At 44.3% G+C, this 19,100-nt stretch overlaps 1 protein-coding gene across 1 annotated transcript; it reads left to right on the top strand.

The window, feature by feature from the left end:
- Positions 1–1,366: 1,366 nt before the first annotated feature.
- On the top strand, positions 1,367–16,870 carry LOC8031219 (ADP-ribosylation factor 4). The gene is made up of 5 exons (XM_029974396.4): positions 1,367–1,598; positions 1,978–2,168; positions 4,267–4,338; positions 12,467–12,592; positions 15,783–16,870. Exons 1-5 carry the CDS (start codon positions 1,532–1,534, stop codon positions 15,867–15,869), a joined length of 543 nt encoding a protein of 180 aa, XP_029830256.1. The 5' UTR covers positions 1,367–1,531; the 3' UTR covers positions 15,870–16,870.
- The last annotated feature ends 2,230 nt before the right edge of the window (positions 16,871–19,100 follow it).

Raw genomic sequence — 19,100 nt, 5'->3', positions numbered from 1 at the left:
TAATTCCGGCGTCCGAAACACTTGCGCCACCGCTTCACCGACCCCTCGCAAGATTGCCTGGTGTCGTGTGGACGGACGGGGAGGTTCATCGGCGGAATTGCCTTCGCCGATAGCTTTCGGGATTTGTAACCTAATTTTAAAAGTTAAAGGGACAAGCAGACTTATAAAATGTACGGAAGCCCGTCAATATCGGCCCAACTCAACGTCTTTTACGCCGGGTAAACGAAGTCCAGCTCCTCGAAGAGCTTGCGGCACACAACGCCAAACCAGGAAACCGGTGCAGGGAAGCGAGCGGATGCGAGATCGCGGAGCGGAGTCCTCCCCCTGACGTCACGGTACACCTCACCCAATCCGGGCGCGGCGACCGCAGCGACGCTTGTGTTCGCTCTCGGGGCTAATAGTGCTCTAGGGCAACCGGGCTCGCCTTCTCCCATGGAAACAGATTAGTGTCGCAAGAAAACAGTGCCCCCCAAGAATGGCCTGCAAAAAAGTGCTCGATTTCCGCCTGATGACGTCATATTAGAAGTGTCATGCTGTCGCCGATCGCGAATCTGGCGGCGTCTCAACAGTTGTGGTGTATATGGCAGACGCCTGTTCTGCCGTCCGTCGCTCTCCCCTGTGACAGTCCACGGAAGTTGGGACGCCTTGGGCGCTGTGACGACAGCGACACTCGCGTTCGCTCCAACGTTACGTTCGCTCGTGCTTTTCGCAATCATTTCTACGGCCAACCGCCAGGATCGCGACAGGGAACAGCATGACAGAGCCGTTTATACTGAGAGAGTTTGGCCTTCTTAAGGAGATTTTGGCAGTCTGACAACCACAGCAGCGTAGTCTGACAACCGGGGGATGACTACTTCCGTCCGCCATATTGTGGATCTGACTCATAGGAACTCTACGCGATTTCACAGGAATGAACAAGACAAAGAAGTAACGCCATATTGTGTTATCGCGAAATCCGCTGGTTCTAGCGGCCAACAAGCTCCGCCCATCGGCCAAACTCTCTCAGTATAAACGGCTCTGCAGCATGACATAGGGAGGCTGTAGTGGCATGACACTCCGGCTTCTGTGACGTAATTTGTTGCCACTTTGGGACCACTTTTGATGTATGGGCGGGATAGGAAACATACCAGTCGAAGACGCGCTCCAGTTAGTTCTGTGGTTATTTCCTCTATAGTTATTTCCGTTCGCTCGACGTATATTTAGTTAATATTATTTTCTTGTTTTATTGATAATATTTTGATATGGTAATTAATATTATTAATAGTCATAGTAATTCGCTAAATTAAAATTTGTGTTTTTTTTTTTAATTTTATTTTATACAATTTAATTTATAAGCTGCTAGCGCCACCACAACTCCTTCCGTTATTTTCTGCGCAAAATCGTTTCTACGAATGACGTCATTCTTGTGTCCATCCGTGTGCAGGGACGTGGCATCGGAGGATTTGTATTAAATCATCACTCGGCGGCCTTTCTAGTTCGGTGGAACTCAGTGTGTTTGGTGTGGACCGTGAACCCGAGTCGTCGGAGAGTCATGGGACTCACGATATCAAGCCTTTTCACACGCCTCTTCGGCAAGAAACAAGTGCGGATACTGATGGGTGAGTCCCTGCCGGCAACCTTTCTCCTAGGCCTACAGAACAGATGCCAAACCGCGAGCTACACCGTTGCCTTGCATTCATGGAGAAATATATTTTTGGGGGCCTCTATGCTCGCGCTTTATCGGCGCCCAGCTTTTGAAAACGTACTTAACTCACCTGCCGCGCCTACAGCATTCCATCTTAGGCTTAAGGCTGTGAATGGATATCGGTTCCCTCCGCCGCGCTCATTACTTATTGCAAATTGGTAGTTGTGCGCTACGTAGTGCCGATCAAAATAACAAGAGATCTGTGCTAACTATCCGGTAAAGGGGAGAATTGGAGAGCCACCGTTTTGTGTGCGCTTGTTTGTGTGTGACAGTTGGCTTTGTGTTCGTTTCAGTCGGTCTGGACGCAGCTGGCAAGACCACTATTTTATACAAGTTAAAGCTGGGCGAGATTGTGACGACCATCCCCACCATTGGGTTTAACGTGGAAACGGTGGAATACAAAAACATTTGCTTCACGGTCTGGGACGTCGGAGGGCAGGACAAGATCCGACCCCTGTGGAGACACTACTTCCAAAACACCCAGGTATGCGTCGCGCGACTCGCTATCTTCCATGCTGGCGCAGGTGTTTCTGGCTCGTAAATTATTTCATAAACTATTGGGAGCGTTTATTGACAACGTTTTGTACGCTTTAATGCTATGTGATAGGGTGTGTATACAAGAACTGCCCTTGATTGGGTTCCTAAGTATCGAATTCATAATTTCAGGATGGCAAATCACATTATCAGCAGTGTGCAACACTAGAGTAGATTGATGTTCTATGAAAACATCATGATTTTCTTTGAGCATGCACCGATACCCATCCTTGACGGTTTAATGTTTAAATGGATACCAAAGGTGTGTATCACTGGCTTTGTTTGCAACTGATAATTGCATATTGGCTGGTTGATGGGCAAAAACAGTGTGATTGAGTGTGCGACTGTTTAGTCTCATGCTCCACTGCTTTGTTACAACGTACTGACTTTAGTATGGGGCATGGAACCGTGGTACAAATCGCTTAAAGGTTTTTGCATCCCAGGGTAAAGGAAAAGGGAAAAACTTTGCTTTGTGGATCATATAGGGGCTCTGAAGGCGATTGGTGTGGTCATGTAGCTCTGCAGAGAGAGCCTGTGCAAATAAAATGGTAGTTAAAAGAACTGCATGTTCATGTCAGCACTTTTAGAGTTATATATAATCGACCGATTATAGCGTAGGCATTGAGCTTGTTACAGCACTGATTCATTTAAAGTGTCCCTCAGAAACTTATTCATTTGAAGCTCTTTATTGCCTAATGTCAAGAGGTTCATTGGTCATTCCCAACATATGTCTACATTTTTCTAAACCCTTTACCTGGGTGATGTTTTTCTACAACAAAAAGAAAGTATGTGTCCAACTGCAGTAGTTTTGTTTTCGTTCATCTAAGAAAGTTGGGTTAATAAGCAGCTACTTGACAGTTTTTCTATATCCACTGCAACTTCGAAATTGTGCTGGCTAGTGGGAGATTTCTACGGAGTAAAACTGAACCATCTACATTTTTTGGTAAAATCACACCCATCAGTCTACCACAAATAGGTGAGGTACTGGAGGAGGCACAGGCAGAAGTGCCTGGCTCTGAAAGTGCTTAGTGTGAGGCAGGCTTGTTGCACATCCCCCCTGCGCTTAGAATTCACACGACTCACCTTTCTTAGCTTTTATACTCAAGCTCTCCGTAACGCTCGCCACAAGTGGGAACTTGAAAAACAAGGACATTTCAAGTGCACACATCCAGCATATGTCAATGTGCATATGAGCATATTTCAGGTGCATTCTTGAAATTCTGCACATTTTAGGTGCATGTAAATATAACCTAAAATCTTGGGCATAGTTTTTTTTTTTTCCCAGTTTTTTAAATTTAATTTGGCATCCTCTGCTGATGAAAGAGCAATTGATGCTGCTAGGGATGTGAGCTTCATTGGTGGCAACATGTAGCGCTATAAAAAATCTGAGTAGCTTTGGTGTTCTTGGAAGGTCTCTGAATGCTCTGCTTGGGTGTGGCAGTTCCTTTGCCTTACCGCCTACAATGAGCACTAAACTGCTTGCTGGTTGTGTGCTTAGTGTTTTTAATAGGCACATTTTTAGGAATCCAAGGTTGTTTATGATGCTTTGTTTTTATAGTTGGATAGGCATGTTAATGCCAGATTAATGAACTGCATTCAATTTCATATAGCCTTTTTCAATATATGTATCCTAATGACAAGGCAAGTGTTCACGTTATCAGTAGGTGTTCTATTATCAGGATAAATAAAATCTTCAAGCCTGCATTATGCTGTTGTGCACACAATCGTTTCCTTTTTCAGGTTCCATTCGAGGAAACAGAGTTTTATAAAAAGTTTGGAGCACTGAACAATAAGTTTTCAACCTGTACCGAAAATCCCATATCTATAGTCTGTTCTAACTCAAGAAGGTAGGGCGAGGGTAAGACGGGCTGGGGAGGAGGAAGCAGACGGAACTCTGGAGAAGAGAGATGGAAACTTCCTCCTCTCTCTAGTGTTCTGTCTGCTTCCTCCTCCCCGTCCCGTCTTACCCTCACCCTACCTTCTTGAGTTGCAACGGACTATAGTTGCTTAGTAGACATTTCTCACACAATGAAATTGTATTTTTTCAGGGCCTGATTTTTGTGGTGGACAGCAATGACAGAGAACGCTCGTCGGAAGCACAAGATGAGCTGCAAAAGATGGTAAGGAAAGTTCTTACTGCAATATGGCATTCTTTTTCCAGCATAGGCTAAAACAAAATCAAAATAACAAGCCAATTGCACATGTCGTTCTAAAATAATGAGTGATGGAAGCAATGAAAATTTATACTGGAAAGTTTCCTCGGAGATTCAGTCAGAAGTGCAAATGCAAAGTTTCAGTGAAGAACATGCCAAGTGGCATTATCAAGACTGATAAAAAGGCAAACATAATTTTTCAAACGTGTTTATAACTAGAGCCGTGGCCAGATGGAATTTTTCACATCTGAATCTGACCAGCATCTGTGGACTACCTATAACCAAATCTAAACTGCATCTTCAAGCTTTATCTATTTATGCCACACATTGGTTGGTAAGTATGAAAACATTGCTGGCCAGGTTTTGAGACAAGATCTTTTACCATAAGCATTGTATATCCATCGCTCACATTACCAAAAGCTTGGCAAATGCCTATAAGAGTTGTCTTTAAAAGAAGGCAAATAGGGTTTTCAGGAGACCACATACTGTGACAAAAAATCTCACGTACTGTAGTGAACACAGGGATGGAAGTGTTGATCCATTTGTGCCAAATTATGCCATGAACGAAAGTCTGCTACATCTTGCGCCAAAATGCCAATTTTGCTAAGAATTGTGCCACACGTGCGCCTATAGGCCTAAAGCAAAAAAATTTTTTTTTTTATTAATGGTCAGCTCTAATATTGAGAGAAGTAAAAGGAAAATGGTATAAATATGAATTTCTCAGCATCTCTACTCACCGTATAGTTTCTTTCGTCTTGGGTCAGAGCACTGTCGAAGGCTCAAACAAATACAACCAGAAACACACATACTAAAAGCATGAGTCACGGGACATTCTCTGCACTTGATTGGTTTGGATGACTACAGAATACGTACAAGGAGACGGCGAATGCCATGATGTTGCGCTTTGATGCTGCGAATCAACCGCTCTGACCTGTTGATGCGCTGGCTGGTTGATCGCTGACATCTTCTAAATTTCCAGATGATGTCGGCAAAATAGTAGGATTGCCGATTGCGGCTACTGGGATAAAACAAAACCAGGGTCTTATACTCGTGATAAGATCACTTGATTATGATGTCCGCCACATGCCTCCGTTCCATGGCTGCAGAGTACTGTGGCTCTTGCGCTGCTCGCGTCAACCTTTGCCTCTATCCAGCGTGTGCGCGTCGAGCTTCACCGCTTTGCACCGGAGTGCTAGGAGCAGCGGCAGACCTGGGGGTGCACCTGGCTTAACCCCTTAGGTGCCACTTTTTTTTTCCTAAAGTAACCTAAATGTGCCATATTTTTTTTTATTTGGAAGTTTTATTCCTCTAGTATTACACATAAAATTTGAAAAGATTGTTACACAGAAACCAGCAGAGGCGAAAACAAATCTACCAACTAAAACGAATGCTGCCATCTATGATTCGCGCCGCAAAACTACTCGGACAAGCCTAGCTCGTCCGTGGAATTGAGGACTACCGAAAAAACCACTGGACGAGCTGAGCTTGTCCATGGCTTTTTTAGACAGAAAGTGGCTGACGAGCTCAGCTTGTCCAAGGCACTTAAAGGGTTAACACGCTAAGCCCGCAAATTATGCTCAGGATTATTAGACGTTAACCTTCTTTGTCCTAATTGTAATATCCGTTTAAAAAAAGAAAGAAAACTGAGCAGGGAAAGAGAGAAAAAAACATGGGTCTATAGACCAACTCATGTTTACAAACAAACAGGCAGCACCCCTAGCGGACGCCACCGGTGCTGCACATGCGCGATGGAGTTTAGGCAAGAAGTTCGCCGTCGTCCATATTCAAACCATTGGAATACAATGTTGTCGGCATCTGTGAGAGTCCCCGTGCTCTTTTTCGCGTTGGAATTGTTGATTCTACGTCTTCCTGGGCAATGTTTGACTACTTTAGCGGCCTCAGCGAAATTACTGAGGCTCGTTACACTGCAAAACTTTGCGTGAATAATCTGACATGCGGGGATTCATTCCGCGTGTACGTCGCAGAATGGACTCTAAAGCCTGATTCGCGTGATGAGATTTTGCTTGCTATTTTCAGTTGCGACATTGCTCGGGCTGCAGCATTGTGAACTGTAGCTGAGATGGTCGACGTCTATATTAAAAATCACAAGCAGAATCGGACTAAGTGAATCGGGCATAAACAAGTCGGTGATGGCCACGCGTAACAATGATAAACATCTTGTGTCTACTGCTTACACCGAGCCTACTTCAAACCCCAACCAACTTTCAAACTCAAGTCTTTTGAGGACTGCACTTATTTCTGATCGGAATTACCAGGTCAACATTCCGTCTATGGGACGCTGTCGTTTGAACGAGCAGACAAGCGGAAACGCTTGAAAGAGCAGACAACACTTTGAACGATCAGGCGGTCGTTTGAACTTGAAGATGCACTGAACGTAGTCCGCAGGTAGTCCGTACAACTTGATGGGTTGCCCGCGTAATGTTGGAACAAAACAAATAAATCTGACGACCAGAAGTACCCATGAATTCTACCCAAAATGCTTCCCGCACGAGCAATCTTGGTCCGACGGCACCTGGATTTCGTTTTTTACGGCACCTATCCGTGTTCTCGGACGAACCGACCAGGCAAAAGCACATGAAAACTGACCTTCAAACCTTTCCCGACTCTTTTGGTACAGCGGCAGTCGCGACGTTTTGTGAAGAAGGCAGGTGTTTACCTGGTTTCTTCCAAAAGAATGCAGGAATGCATGTTCCGCATGCGGACTTCTGGTGACTTCCGCCCACAGGCCCAGACCAGAAGCGCACCCGACGCCACCACCGCGCCGTGACGTAACAGAGCTGAGTTTGTGTATAGACCCTCATTTTTTTTTTTTGCCTGCTACAATACCTGCTACAAAAACTAAAATGCCGCTTCCATCATCGAGTGAACAAACTCGGGGTTCATGTGGGTCCTTGAAAACCTTGAAAGCCCTGAAATTTCTAGCGGTGCTTGTGAAAACCCCTAAATTTCCAAATAGCCAGATTTTTTTTTTTTTTTGCAATAAAATTTTTGACATTAATCAAATATAATTATTTATTTTACGTGTATGTTAACATGGATTTTCAAGATTTCAACTAGGAAGTTTTTTATATGGCACATTTGGACCCATTTAGCGGACGCCCGTTAAGCGCCTGGCCACAGTGGTAGCAGTCCTGGTGGTTCCAGGTCCGGTCTCGCTTGTTCGTCATCTTGCGATCTTGCCCCTCGTTCGTCTTGTTCTCTCGCATACTGTTTGCTAGCTACCTCTGGTTTGCTTGTTCCACGTCTGTTTTACACCACACATGGTGAATATAGTTTAAATTGTGCGCGATGCCCGAGAAGTGCAACTTCCAGAGGTCGTGGCTGGGTCATGAAGACTACAGATACTGAGAAAGCAGAGGCAACAAATGACATCAACTACATTTTCACTGTTTTCCTTAGGCTGTTTGACTCAACATTGTCAAGTCGAACAGCCTAAGGAAAACAGCGGAAACAAAGATGCAAGAACTTCTAAACATCAACCAGGAAATCAAGGAAAAGCTGCAGTAGCTCTACTGAAGCCTTTATTAGCACCTTTTTAGAAAATGCGCCTTTTCCTAGAATAAAGAATTTTCGCAGTGCATTTTAAAAAGTTGTTATATTATAAATTTACTAGATAGAGTATTTTAAGGGGGCCTTGACAATATCTTTACAGGCCCTTAATGGTCCTCAAAAACCCTTGAATTTCTTTCTTTGAAGCCTCTATGAACCCTGAAACTGTAGTCACATAACATGCTTTTGTCCTTGGGCATCGACTGTTTAACGGGACGAGATTCCAGCACATAACGATATCAAACAGTCGTGAGCCGAAGTGGTCCGAATTCCTGCAGCCTTGCACACCTATACTTGGCGTCAACTGTTTTGTGCTACGATTTCTAGGCCAGCTATGCTTTCTCGGTGCTGCAGCCCTGCACTTCTGCGAGAGCACGTGACTTTGACTTGCGTCTCATTTGCACACTCTCGTCCAGTAGCTTTGATGGCGTTGGAGCACTGCAGGAGCTACGCCAAGTCTGATAATGTAGCTCAAAATAGTGGACGTCGAGTATTAAAGGGATTGTCCGGTCGAAACCGGAAGTACTTAAGTTATTGCGCTCGTTACGTCGAGGGAGCCTTCATATAGACAAACGTCATTTTAATTTGGATATATAATCTCCAGTTATCAATTAAACCTTTCATGATCCTATGTACGAAACTGCACCCCGAATTTCGGCAGTGTCAATGGCTAACATCCGTAGATGCTGCGTGACGTCACAAAACGCAAAGGTTTGTCGGATGGTCGGGATAACAAGCGTTGGTCGATGGATGTCTTGTATTTTGTTTCGAATTATATAGTCTCCTAGGCAGTACCCTACTGAAATACGTTTTTTTTAATGCAGTTCCCAAGCACGTGCAAAAAAAGTCACGCCTTTTAGCAGGATGTTACTCGCAGAGAGCCATAAGCTTCGAGAAAACGTATGCCGTTTCGCGCAAACACAACTGCGACAGACGCCGATCGAACTAGGGGCGCTTGCAAAGCAAAGGATGCAGATTTCGCCTCTGAAGCAGCACTTAGGTACACGAAGCGGCATCTGGGTACACATTTCGGCGGATCCATTGGATCGGTGATGAGGCTGCGGGTCATTCCCGCAGAGGCGACGTCCGCGGGTCGAAGCAAACGACGAACCGTTCAAATGCATGTCGGACTCGTCACTTGACTTGGACGAGCTTGGTGAATCGTAGCTACGCTCCATTTTCACACGCAGGTCAAACAGATATCGGGCTGCACGCGTGCTAAATACAACTTCTGGTGTCATTTCGAGATGGCCAAGCTGTTGGTTTCGGTTTCGCTGCACAATCAAGGTCTGTTCGATTTGGCCAGGAAGTTGTGAACTATAGTTATTTACAAGTCAAGGAGGTAGCGGCAAATGCCCCTCAAAGGGAATCTTTGCATTTCGACGGTAGGTTCGCGGCATCAGGGTGATTTTGCGTCGGGAGTCACTGGCGGCAACGCGCGGTCGGTATACCGGTCACCTCGAAGACGAAGGCCTGACGATAGCGTACGTCTTGGCCAAGACGATTATCGACCGTAACTTTGGCGTCAAGTTAAAGCGAGAATCGGCAAAAAATGCCGATTCTCGGTGTTTTTCCCAGGCCCGTTAGTGGGCGTCCATAGATACCAGCGGACAAAGCATGCAGTATTATGCTCAGCTACGGGGACATGCGAGTGCCAACGCACTAAATCCCAGACCTCTGCAATGTATCGGAGTCGTCAATATGCATCCAAGAGCAACTGAAGGCGGAGACTATCAAGAGGGCAATACCTTTCCCGTGTCTGTAAGTAAGAATATCAACACTGTGGATCCCCACATAGTATCAAAAAGAAACAATTTACGTGATCCAATATTTCAACACTCACCACAGGGAGCCAAATCTACGCTAGCAGGCGCCTAAAATGCTTTTAGATTATCATAATCAAGCAAGTTTCTACCCTTGGTTAGGATCTCGATTCCGCGTTTACCGCGGGTACGTTATTATCATAAATGAGAGGAAATGCAACCTCCGTATCGGCGTTAAAACATCGCACATTTGAGCAAGCGCTGCGAAAAATGGCACCGCGAGCAGAGACGGACGAGGAGTTCTGCTATCGCCGTCTGCTCTTGTCGTCTGCTTCTGTACGGACGCTGAACCGAGTCCGGAGCCGGTGCAAGATTTTGAGGAACTGGGTCTGAACTCGTTCAAAACTGGGATGAATCGAACGCACCAGTGCAGCGGTCGTGCAACTTACGGTTGAATCGAATGCACCAGTTCCTGCACTGCCGAACTAGTTCAGCCAGTTCAGGCGAATCGAACAGACCTAAATTGACTGATCCGATTTGGGCGAGGAGTGGGTGGACGTAGTTTAATATCGTTGGCCCAGCATCACACCTCAGCTTACAAGCCTTCTGTCTGCTGAGAGCTCAGCTCGTAGCTTTCTTCTGTGAGATGATTGCTGCATAAGCAGGATCTCGATCTGGACGGGAACCCAGTCCCTACGCACGACGACGATCCACTTTGCTCGTCACTGCACGTCTCGCGGAAAAGTGTGGAACGTCATGTCTTGGCTCGCATGTGCTGCCCGGTGGTTGTGGCAGCCAACCGCGCAACAAAAATCTCACCCAACCACGAAACAAGTCGAGCACAACAACAAAAACGAAGCACGCTGAAGCGTTCACTCGCAGGCAAACAACGAGACAAAAATGCTCGCTTTGTGTTTTGTGACGTCAGAGCTTCAATGTTGCCAACGAAAGCAACGTTTACGCTAGAATGCGATATGAGCACTATAAATTCAATTACTCACGCAGAGGGGCATATAAAATTCGGACATTGCACGTACGATGCTTCTCGAGGCAATAACAATGATATTCAATTGTTTTCTCGAATACAAAATTTGACCGGACAATCCCTTTAAGTGTGCCACACTCTCCTCTTGCATACAAACTGAAGATTTCATAAACTAATTAATATTTACCCTTGTTTGCCAGTTACTTTGACATAGATTAATTAGTCAAGACACCAAACCATGCTCGTAGAAACATAATAAGAAAAGATGGTTCTAAAGGCTGAACTCCATAGGAGGAATATGCTGCGAATAACCGAGGAATTTTGCCCAGCGGCGTTTGCTCTGCGCGTGGAATCAACACAGCGGCTGCTACATTGCGCGCAAATCGAGCGTGCCGTCGGGTGGCGTTCGCCAGTTATTCGTCACATAATTCGTTCCATGGAGTTCAGTCTTAATGAAAACTTCCGCATGCCTTTGCAGGAAGAGGTGTCCCTTGTAGCAGTGCTAAACATATTGCTGCAGGATTTTAGAGATTTGATAGCTACTTTGATTGCACAACTACTTGAACAGATGTTTCAAGCATGCCTGCACTGTGTAATATATTGTGTGTCTTGGGGGAAACACTCTAGAGCATACATGAACTGTGAGGGTGGGAAGAACTACCCTAAAGGTATTTGGAAACAAATGCTGAGCTACATGGCAAAAACAGCTAAATAGTGATCCTGAAATGCATTTGCAAAAACATTGCATCGTGTCTTGGAAGTATCCTGAAAAGATAGCTGAAAACGTATTTGGGAATACAAATGCAAGAATACATTTTGCTGGCGGCAGAATACTCTACTGAAATACTATTTCTAAAAATATTCGAGATATTTTTAGAAGCTGTAGCACTAATTATGTGTGCCCAGTAGCAAAAACAAGAAAGAAGCAGGGTGTACATTACTCTAAACATGTTTGATATAATTATAAACAAACTAACGAGCACTCACCCTATGGTGCAACTTGAATTTCAGCATTCATGCTCACAATAAATTTTTCACAGGGTTACCTTTTTGCTTTTAGCATTCTTTCTATACATAATAAAACATTTTTTTTTAGTTAAAACCTCACAAACCTCTAAATCAGGGTCATGTCTCTCTGAATTACTTTGAGACATTCCCATGCTTTTGTGCAATCCGGGCACCTCAGTCAGCAGTGATTTTATTGCGTCATGGTGGAATGAGCCATCTGTTGGTTAGATATGAACACCGATATTTTATTCCCATTCGTGATTATGTGAGGGGAGTATATATACACTTGTAAAGCTCCTCCGGCTTTGCCTTTAACAGCTTGAATCTATGAGGGTAGTCAACTGCCTGAAGCATCGGGAAGGCATTCGTCATCTTTGCATAATATGGGGAAGGGCATTGTGTCTGGCCAGAGGCACAACGTTCCAAACGAACCTTGGTCTGCATAATAACGAAGCATTGGCATCTCCTTCACGGCACCCTCCTCCAGCACACACAAGCAAAGGCTAGATCTTTTGTTTGGAGGGCAATGATTCCTCAGAAGATTGTAATATGGTATTAAGAATACGCCCAGAAATGCATTTGAGTATAGCAATACAGATATTGTTGAAAACTTCTATTACAAAAATAGAAATACAATTGTGATACTTTTGTCTCGCAACGCTGCCCACCTTTCGTTAACAGCAGAAAGTTGTGGAAAGACGATGCAGAGCCTTTTTCCATTCTGTGGCACGTTTTAATGCCAATTTGTCTCTGTCCTTTTGTCGGTCAGCTGAATGAAGATGAACTTCGGGATGCTGTACTCTTGGTCTTCGCAAACAAGCAGGACCTACCAAATGCCATGCCTGCGTCAGAACTCACCGACAAACTGGGCCTCAACAACCTTAGAAACCGAAGTGTAAGTAGTTTCCAACTTGCCTCGTGTTACAATAGACCCTTTTCAAAAGTGTGCGCCATTGTTTGATCACACGCTCCGACCGAGCATGTATTGTACACGAGGTCTGCATCACTGTTTGGCACAAACCTGGCTCGGCTCGTGTCGAGCGCGATTCCCCCTTTAGCGTTCAGGCGAGGGCTCAAATACAATCGCACGCTTTGTGCCCAGGAAATGGCGACAGCGAGTGTTGCTTGATGGAGTTTTAAAAGGTGTTTGTCCCTGAACATTATCAAGAATGAGCCAGGATTGTTTGGGGATGGTATTAGTGGTTCTGGAAGTATCGGCAAATTCCGAGGGAACTGAGCTGGAACGTTATGGAAGTCACGGGAATTGGTGAAAACTTACTCTTTTGGCATGCCATGCTTTCTTTGACTCGTGTTCAAACAGTAGACCTTATGCGATATTGCTTTGTGGTCTGACAACACTGAGAGCGTCTTCATTTTAATGTTGGCAAGCGTCGTCGGTACCGAAGCACGGTGGAGGCATCAGAGAGAGTCGTACTGGCAATATGCGATGGCGCAGCAACTGTTTTCCGCCTTCCGACCATATTATGTGGACGAACAGTTTAAACAACCTACCGCAACTGTCTGACAAAACTCTCGGAGGCCTGTGCACGCTGGCGACAACCACGTCGAAGCAGCGGACCAAGTCCTATGCCTTCGCTGTGGAAGCTTACACACTGCGGGTTGTCGCCAGCGTGTGCACAGGCCTCCGAAAGGAGTAGGCCGTCATGCCTTTCATCCTTGATAACACCTTTACTTCTTTTTTCGATGTGAATACGCATGAAGTCGTACTGTCACGCGAATACATGACTCAAGGATAGTTTTGTTTTTAGTTGTTACTGGCGGAAGGTTTTTTGGTGGAACGTTCTGTGTTCTTCTAAAAGAAACTGTGCACTGGGCAATATTTTTTAAGCGTTGCAAAGGGCTAAAATTGGTTTCGGATAGCATTGACCTCAAGTGCACGGATGTTGTGCTATTAGTGAAGATTTATTCAACCCTGGCAGAATACCTGCACAGTGACTTTCTCAAAACTACCCCCAAGCTTCTTTGCACTAAACTAAATTTCTACCTCGGCTGTGACAAAGGAAAAAAAAAAAAAACTGGGTTGTAAAATGAAGTTGGCATTGCCCGTATTGCTTCATTCGACGTCCGCAACGCAAGTTTTTGCCGCTGCCGACATAGAAGTTTTAGCCACTGCGATGAACGTAACCATACTGCTGTTAACCATACGCATCTTCAATTACGGTTGGTTGCATAGATTATTAAAACTGCCATCTTTTTGCCTCGCTTAACAGCCTTGGTCGCGTCCGCGTGCATCGAGTTGCTTGCGCATCAAGAAAAAGGCAGGCTGACAATATAACATACATAAAGAAAAAAAAAAGTCATAAACAAATTTGGTTCAACTTCTTGAAAAGATTAGGGCCTAATTTAATAGTTGTAAATGGCTTCACTCCGCAAGATAACGTCCGCATGTTTCTTCGCGTTGTCACCGATTGTTTTTGTCAAAAGCTGCGTCTCAAGTAACAAATAGAAATAAGGAAAAAAATGTGAGCCCTGTTCACATTTGTTTGTCGCTGGTTTGTCGCTGCATCTGCAGTGGAACACAGCAGTCGTTGGCATCGCATCTCTCGCACGAAGTGCCGTCGCTTGTTTACATTGGGTTTTTGCCGGTCGGGTCTCTGGTTTCGTTTTCTCGCCGCTAACAAGATGGCAACCATAGTTCTCGGCACGCTACTAGATGGCGCTCTACATTTCGCATATGGTCTATTCAAGAACAGTCTTTTTTTTTTTTTCAACTTGAGTTTTTTTTTTTTTTTTTTTTGAGGGAGGGGAGTTTGTGGGAGGTTACTATCTACAGAAGTAGATAGTAACCTCCCACAAATTGTACCATTGTCATTTTTATTTAGGACTAGATTTTATCATGTTTATTGAATATGGGCCTATTTTATCCTAATTAGTCCTGGAACTCGGGTGTAAATATTAAAAAAGAACTGTGAAAGATCGATGCATTTGTAACTAGTTATAGTAGCCCCTAGGCAAGCATTGTGATTGCCCTTTTGCCAGACTGACTGCTGGGATTAGTGCAGGCACAATCAGTGCAAAGTTTATTGCTGCGTAGGTGAGTTTCTTTGTGTATTTTTACCCTTGTGGCAAAGCTGATGTGCCGCAGGCTGGAAAAAAAACAGTACAATGTAGGCAGTGACAAGAGGCTGCGACCAAATGAGGATGTTATAACAACTCATTACCCCAAAGAAAAGAAAGTTTTGAGCATGGTTCATATGATGCACAAAGTAGTTATAAAAGTTGGTTGTCAGAGATAGAAATCATTCTGCTCATTTGTTTGAAACGTGTTTTAATTAACAGATAACTGGCCTTAAATGCACATGCAAGTATCTTGGTTTACCACATAATGGGGGCAATTATATTGGTGTATGAGGAGCCCTACATTTTGTTCCTTTGATTCTTGAGGTAGAAATGAGTAATCTTGGATCATCAAATCTTCTTTTAGTTCTTCAGCCTGCAACAGAGAACTACATCAGTTTTATGAAATTCAACTAATGTATGTGCTATAATAAAACATTTTAAAACTGCTTAATAATCCAGGATTGTGCAGTTTATAATTTCTCTTATAAATGTTAATGTAAGTAAGCTAAAGTAAATTTGGCATAATTATAAACACATCTTCATATTACACTTGGCAAAAACTGCATTTGGTAGGTTACACACCAAGTTTAATATCAGACACAAAATTTTATCCATTGAGTTACAGCAAGTTACAGGTTCTTAATAACAAATGTGGATAGTGGCACGCATATGACAGTTTACTGTGCATGTGTTGTCGTTTTCCATTTGGAAAGATACAAGAAAACAAGTGGCACCAAATGTTGGGTACTCGAGTGCTTGCTGCGAGCAAGCCAAGAAGTTCACAAGAAGTTTAAGGCTGCACAAGGTCTGGATGACTAACCCCCATGACACCTGTTGGTTTAGAATTGTACCAAGCAAGAGATGCTCTTTTTGTTAAAAATCTGATTACGCTGCTTTTTTTTTGTGTGTGATAATTTGCGATGGTGGCACTTTGATGTGTATCTTTGTCATCAAAGTGCTCGTTCTGTCAAAAAGTTTGATTACGACACTTTTGCCTCTTGCAGTGGTACATCCAGGCCACCTGTGCAACGCAGGGAACTGGTCTCTACGAGGGCCTGGACTGGCTCTCCAACGAACTGTCGAAAAAGTAACTCCCTCCCTTCTTTGGGAGAGGGGGAGCGGTCTGCTGGGGGAGAGGGCAAGCTGCCACACGGGCAGAGAAGGCACAGGGGGAGGTGATCGGCCGCTGGCAGCCTAGCTTTATTCAGCCGACCGGAGGGACGAGCGGGTTCCAGACGTTTGGAAGGGGACAAGCACCTCCAGCATTGTTCCTATCTTTTTTTTTTTCTTCTTTGAGGTTCTTATTTAATGTTCGGAAGGAAGCACCGAGAACGGGGAGTTTTACACATGTAACGCCACTGTTTGTGCTTGCTCGTTTCAGTTTATGAAGGTAATAAATTATCGCTCTTCACCTTCCCTGTGGTGCTGCGTTTAGTGGTGCGTGCGAGAATGGTTATAGTTTCTTTCTTTTGGGGAGGCTTCTTATTTTGGCAGGCAACACTTGTCTGTGTTTCACTTTAAGATGCGTATCTTATTACATTGTTTTACATCTTTTTGTACAAGGGGAACACTGAAAAGGCACACCAAAAATTTAGTCATGTTGAAAACCTAAGTTTCCTCTTGCAGGTGCTGTTTCAATGTGTTGTCTGTATTCAGTGTCCATGTGCGTGTTTGTACACAATTTGTTTTTACTTGTTCTTTCGTTGGCTGTTGCTTGTAAATACGCCAGTGCAGGAGTGGACATGATGTCATGCTGTACTCTGGAAACTGTCAGGCAATTCATGGGACCAACCTGACTGGGGAAATGGCTGGCATTGCACCAATGCAGGCAGTGGTGTTGGCATATGAGCCCCCTTGCATTGTGCCCAAACAGAAAGGAAATTCCAGTGATTTGGCTTTTGGTTTGTGAAACTGAAGTTCTACTAAAGCTATTGTTGTGGCACCTGTGATAATGCACACTTATTATTCTTGGTTGGTTGGATGTTCTTTCCCCCTTGTTTTAATTTGAAGCAAAAAATCATGTTGCCTAGCCTTGACAAGTCATGAAATAAATTTGGTAGGCAGATGCGTTCTGTCTGTGTTTGTTTGGAAATTATGGTTCATTAAACTGAGTCCAAAGGGAGTCTGCTGACAATATATATGCTGTATGCAGACTTGGGTAACCTTTCCAACACCATTTGTCTTTCTGAAGCCAAGAGATGCAATAAGAATTAACTCATTATTTTCAGTCTTAATTTGCTTCTTACCCAAACCTAAACTTCGTTCTCCCTAGCTTTTCCTCAGTTTTCCCTGCTATCCAAACATGACGTCACCGGCAGGAAGCAAGGTGCACGGCCGGCAATCTGGTATGCCCGTGCCTACCTTGCTAGTGTCTAACAGCAGGCAAACGGCTGTTTGTGCAATCTGAAATAAATATTAATCTTTTTTTGCACAAAGTATGACCTTGGCCTATGTGCCAAATTAAAAGAAAAACAAAAAGGAGCAATTGTGTTTTTGAGAGATCTAACGTGATACACTCGAGCTGTGGCTCACTTGTTTCGTTAAATCGCTGGCGTAAATCTTCTATCTCATGCCAGAAATCATGCTGGCAAAGAAAGGTCGGACTCGACACATCTTTTGACAAATTACCCAAGCTCCACGGACAATGCTCGAAATGTGGGTACCAGTGCTGCACACGCTCGTCTTGCCTGAAAGCACATGCCATTTGTTTCAGATTCGCTTTTGAGGAGTTGCTGTTGCAGATGCCAGCACGTGTAACTACACTTGTAGCCTGCATGTGCTCCTTGGTGTTTGGGTAATTTAGCAAAACGTCTATAGACCATTCCAGAAAAGCATTTCTGGGGCCCTAATCTGGACACTTGGCGGAAAAGTCGGCGAGAAATTCGGCGGCTATGATTGGCCGGCGCCAAGGTCAATTGTGGCGTTGGCCAATCGCGGCCGCCAAATTCCTCGCCGTCGTTTTCGCCAAGTGTCCAGCTTAGGGCCCCTGGTCGGTGTCATTTTCAGCGTTCGTGCGTAATTGTGCATACATTGTTCGCCTTCCAAGCAATGTATGTGCACACTGAACGTAACATATGTGTTCTTTGATTCTTGTTAACGTTGAAATAATGCATAGATGGAATGAACCACATTTGTGTATGCCAGGTAGTGGGAAGTTACTGTTCATGAAGATAGTGCTAAAATGAAAACTAAAACAACTCCGCAACCACAAAGCCAAACACCATCAAGGTGCAATGACAGGCGTATAATATCTACAGACAAAAGCTAGTTGCATGAAGATGCAATAGTGCGTAATGTATAGGATTGCATCATAAAATTTAAAATTCAAAATAAAGGCAACAAAAAGTTGCCCAAAGGAAAATTCTTACCGATACGTTTTTCGTTGTCGGAGTAGAATGAAACTCGGTCAATTACTCGTCCACTAGTGCATATGGGAAAGGGTAATTCTATACAAGATTCTTTTAAAACTAATTTCTGGTTTTGCACAGCTTCCATCAGCGGTAAATTGACACGCCTTCAACATTTATATTTTCATAGTTCAAAAAATATTTTTCTGCAATAGAATAAATTAATGTTTCGCCAACTGTTCTGCGACAACAAAATGCATGCCCACAATTTGACAGGCATATCAGGCAAGAAGGGAGTATTCGCTGGCGGCCATAGCTGTGTGCGCGAATGCTGAGCGCGTGCTGACAGCAAGCTTCCACAGTTTGTTTGCAACGTGCATTCTGCACCATCAAGATTGCCGGTCTTAGCAACCTATTCATGTGAGCTCGTTCTGAGCATGCGCCCTAAACAGCACCCACAAATATGGCGTCCAGTGAATACTCGCTACGTAGTGCACTACGCGGAGAGCTCATGCCATTTGGGTCACCCTTTTCGAGCGGCGCGTGTATCACTGGGGCGGGAGGCCGCGTGTAACACAGCCTCCCGCCTGCGTTCACGGCGCTTGGCGGCGACAGTATGCGGCTGCTTCAGGGGCGGCGCCAGAATTTTTTTTCTGGGGGGGCGCTGCATGATTATACTGAATTCGGGGGGGGGGGGGGGGGGGATTAGTGTTTTCGTTGTTTATGTTCACTTTCATAACTCTTTCTGCTGACGAGCAGAAATCTCACCTAAAGTACACTTACGGAATTGTGGAGGGCTTAGCGCTGAATATAGGCATCATCCAACAGAAATTTAGATCGAACGTTTTTATTGGATATAATTTAATCCATATTCTCTCTCTTGTGTACTTAAAATGTCCCTCTTTTGTTTCTTCTGTAATAATTCCCATTGAGTATAATAGGAACCTTATTATTTTTATGGCGTTTTGTCTGTCG

Source organism: Ixodes scapularis, unplaced genomic scaffold (genome assembly GCF_016920785.2).
Source record: "Ixodes scapularis isolate PalLabHiFi unplaced genomic scaffold, ASM1692078v2 PGA_scaffold2__306_contigs__length_199485367, whole genome shotgun sequence".
NCBI lineage: Eukaryota > Metazoa > Arthropoda > Arachnida > Ixodida > Ixodidae > Ixodes > Ixodes scapularis.
This window is presented reverse-complemented; position numbering and strand designations above follow the sequence as displayed.

What these genes read in the sequence shown, in the direction of transcription:
- LOC8031219 (XM_029974396.4), top strand. Translation starts at nt 1,532, where the DNA reads ATGGGACTCACGATATCAAGCCTTTTCACACGCCTCTTCGGCAAGAAA. An exon ending in AAGATGAGCTGCAAAAGATG is followed by an intron (nt 4,339 to 12,466) that starts GTAAGGAAAGTT and finishes TTTGTCGGTCAG; the next exon opens with CTGAATGAAGATGAACTTCG. An exon ending in ACAACCTTAGAAACCGAAGT is followed by an intron (nt 12,593 to 15,782) that starts GTAAGTAGTTTC and finishes TGCCTCTTGCAG; the next exon opens with TGGTACATCCAGGCCACCTG.